We start from the raw sequence: 3,545 nt of genomic DNA on the forward strand, positions 1-3,545 counted from the left end.
CCACAGCCCACACCAAACCCGCCTTTACTTTCTGCTCCGCACCCTCCCACTGCTGTTTTTCTCCTCCGCACTGACACCAAGCTGCTGAGAAGCCCTCAATATGAAAGCTCATTGGCTGTGAATGTTTTGTGGTGCACCCAGATGGGTGTGTGTGTGTGTGTGTTTGTGTTTGTGTGTGTGCTCATTTTAGTCTGGGGGATTTGCATCACACCCCCATTTGCTTTTAGTAAAACAAGCCTTATGGAGCAACAATAACATGGATATAAAAATGGAAAATGAGCTGGTATAAAAGTTCATGAATGAAAACAATCATTAGTCGCAGCCCTACAACTGAAATTCCTAAATCCTTAACAACTGCCAGTTTTCAGTGGATGAAGAGTTATTCTTGTATCATATAATGTTATTCTGTAAAGATCTCTGGGTGCATCAAAAGGAAAATAACACTAATTGTAAAGGGATTGGGTGAACCTTGCATAAAATTGCCATTGGAGGTCCATTGTTGAGTGTGTGTCCCTCTGCCGCTTCACCCCAGCAGCCAGCCTGTTGACTTCAGAGAGTGCTCACTTAACTAGGAAGCCTGTGGTGTCACAAAAGTGGAGCGAGGGAGTGTTTGTGTGAGGAAAATAATGTATGGCTGCCAGCCTCTAGAAGTGACAGGAAAAGAGATAACGGGCAAATTTATTAAACTATTTATTTTTCTTCTGAGGGAGTCCACATGTTAGCTTTGGAGAGAGAAAGTAAAGGGAGAAGAGTATGAATGTAGGGTGAGGGGGTGTTGTGTGTGGGCAGGGCAAGGAGGGTGACTGGGGTGTTGTGTGTTTGTGTGTGTGTGGGTGGTGTTTCCTGGGTGTGTGTGTGTGTGTGTGGGTGGTGTTGTGTGGATATGTGAGAAAGAAGGTGGGGGAGGTGTGTAAGAGGGTGGGGATTGGACTGTTAATCCTTTAGCCTGGTAAAAAACAACCTGTGCAGCTGCAACAAACATGCACATACACAAACAAAACTATTATTTCGCTCACACACTGTTAGTGAGTGATGGACTCTCTTTGGCTGACGTTACTTCATCATGACAAAATGGCTCATCAAAAACGGGCAGATTTACTGCAAGAGAAGGTGGATCTTTCTTTCGTAAAGTGTGTGTGTGTGTGTGTGTGTGTTGTGTGTGTGGTGTGTGGTGTTGCTGTGTGTGTGTGTACGTGTGTGTGTATAAGGTAAGGGGATTATGTTTATGTTGGACACAGTGAAGTGCAGTGAAAGTTTAATTATATTCAAGAGTTCTTGTTTGTTTGTCTTTGCAGGAACAATAGTATGGAAATACTATCTATGCTATACTATATTGCTATGTCATAAAAATATTCTTAATAGGATTTTAAAAATTATTTATGCAACTCACAGAACATCTCTCAGAAGGAAGAGGGGACATTTTTATTTATAATATTTTCATCTACAATCCTCTAGCAATTATTACTTTTACTAAAAATGTCCATCAAAAAAAGATTTCTGAGCAATTCTCCAATGCTTTTCTTGCCAGACACAATACAAGGTCACAACTGTAGTTTTTACATGCCGTATCACTTCCAAAAACTTGACAAGATGACATTGAGTGGAAAGTGTACTGACAACAATAGCTTAAACAGCAAAAAAAGCCTTATTGTGTTGGGTAACATGGAAAAAAACAGCACGAGGGACAGCCAAAACCTCTTCTCCCCATTCTCATTTGGTCAAGCTGCCAACCTGGCTTTACTCAGCACCTGCCAACAGCGGCATTTGGCAAACACATTGTGGACATATCAAGTGTATCATAAGGTTGTTTATTTTTGGTCTACACCTGGAGTCAGGCCCATACCCTTTGTTCGGGTAAGTTGAAGACCATATTACTACCTCAACTTATCACTCAACCAGCACTGTTAAACCGCTTCCATTCTCTATTTCAGACCGTTGCTGGGATCCTCTGAAATCAAGACACAGTGCAGGTCCATTCTTCCTTATAGCTGAAACTGTAATACCTTCCCCCAGTTATAGTTACAGACTGTTGACAGAGTGACGTGTGAGTGACCCATCACAAAAACCCCTGGGGGCTTGTGTGTGTGCGCATAGTGTGTGACAGACTTTTAGGTCTGTTGTTTTTCTGTTGTCTAGTGACGGCTCAAAGGTTCATGGGACCTGTGCGCACAAAAATGTAAAGTTTGTCATAAAGCTTAAGTCACTATGGGAATGTTCACTGGATGAGATCCTGACACACATACGCACGCACGCTTGCGCGCACACACCACACCACGCACGCACGCACGCACGCAACGCCCGCACACACACACACACACACCCACACCACACACACCACACACACCACACACCACACACCCACACACACACACACACACACACACACACACACACACACACACAAACACACACATACATGCATATACTCTGTCACTATTTTTGGTTCAGGGTGTTAGATTCTGGCAGGCAGCTCGTATTGTCTATGTCCACTCTTATGCATTATTACGCTGTATTTTCACACACAGGCATGGTTACACTGGCATACTCACCTTTGCAAATGTTGTACACTCACACACACATGCACACACGCAGACACACACACACACACATGCATGCACACACGCACGCACACACACACACACACACACACACACACACACACACACACACAAACAAACACACGTACATAAAGATGTATCAGCTGTCTTCTGCCAACCTGACATTCACATCGAACAATCAAGTCCTGGATTGATATGTATTTTAGGCCAGTTTGTCCTCAGTTGAACAGACAAATACTGTCACACAGCTGTAGCCTTGTTTTATCCTTCTTTTAGGGGGATCAATTAGAATTACTGGTATTCTATTCCATTAGAAAAGACAAGGCCATGATAAATGTTTTGCTCACTTCTCTGCAGTAAGTAAGCCTCTGTTCTTACTTCTATCTCTCTTGGATATAGTTTACAACATGAAAAACAAGCAAAATGTATATTACTTTTTTAAATATTCGTATATGTTCAAGTAGCAGTTTCACTCTAAATTGCCACTAAAGATAGAGCTATTACAGTAAGTGCAAAGGAAGTGGCTAAAGAATAGCTGAAGGTCTTTTGAATTTCTAGCTTGTAAAAATATCTTAGGTTTTGTCAGAATATCTGGTGTTTTTTCCAGATACATTTACTGTAAATGCCTTCTCCGTTCTGATTGTGAATAAGCAGAAAAACAGCCTGTGGTTGAATGCGGCGCTGTGGTGTCATTTTAGAGCGAAATCCAAAGCTGTTAAAAGTTACTGCTGCGTCTCAACAGTTGGGCCTTTTTGAAACCATTACGCCTCATTTATGAGATGCTCCAACTGTGACTAAACCACTGTGGATTTTTCTTTTTTAAATTTTTGAAGTTTGGCTGCACAGAAAATGATGCACTGGGGGGATATTGACTGCTCATGAACTTTTATGTGAATCTGGTGCTTATTTGTTATATTGCATTTGCCTGCAATCTATAAAGAGACGTATTTGTGTCTATTCTATTTACACATCCATTTGTGTGTGTGT

At 41.8% G+C, this 3,545-nt stretch overlaps 1 protein-coding gene across 5 annotated transcripts in view; it reads left to right on the forward strand.

Annotated features, from left to right (window-relative positions):
- Positions 1–3,545, forward strand: part of rhbdl3 (rhomboid, veinlet-like 3 (Drosophila)) — a 58,168-nt gene that overhangs the window by 31,343 nt on the left and 23,280 nt on the right. The window contains exon 1 of one of the 5 annotated variants that reach the window (XM_032529151.1): positions 961–1,110. The exons of the other annotated variants lie outside the window; for them this stretch is intronic. Coding sequence (XP_032385042.1) covers positions 1,033–1,110 — 78 coding nt within the window. The 5' untranslated portion in view covers positions 961–1,032. Of the gene's footprint in view, positions 1–960; positions 1,111–3,545 lie in introns of those variants that run through there. 5 annotated transcript variants of the gene reach the window in all.

The sequence above is a fragment of the Etheostoma spectabile genome, chromosome 2 (genome assembly GCF_008692095.1).
Source record: "Etheostoma spectabile isolate EspeVRDwgs_2016 chromosome 2, UIUC_Espe_1.0, whole genome shotgun sequence".
NCBI lineage: Eukaryota > Metazoa > Chordata > Actinopteri > Perciformes > Percidae > Etheostoma > Etheostoma spectabile.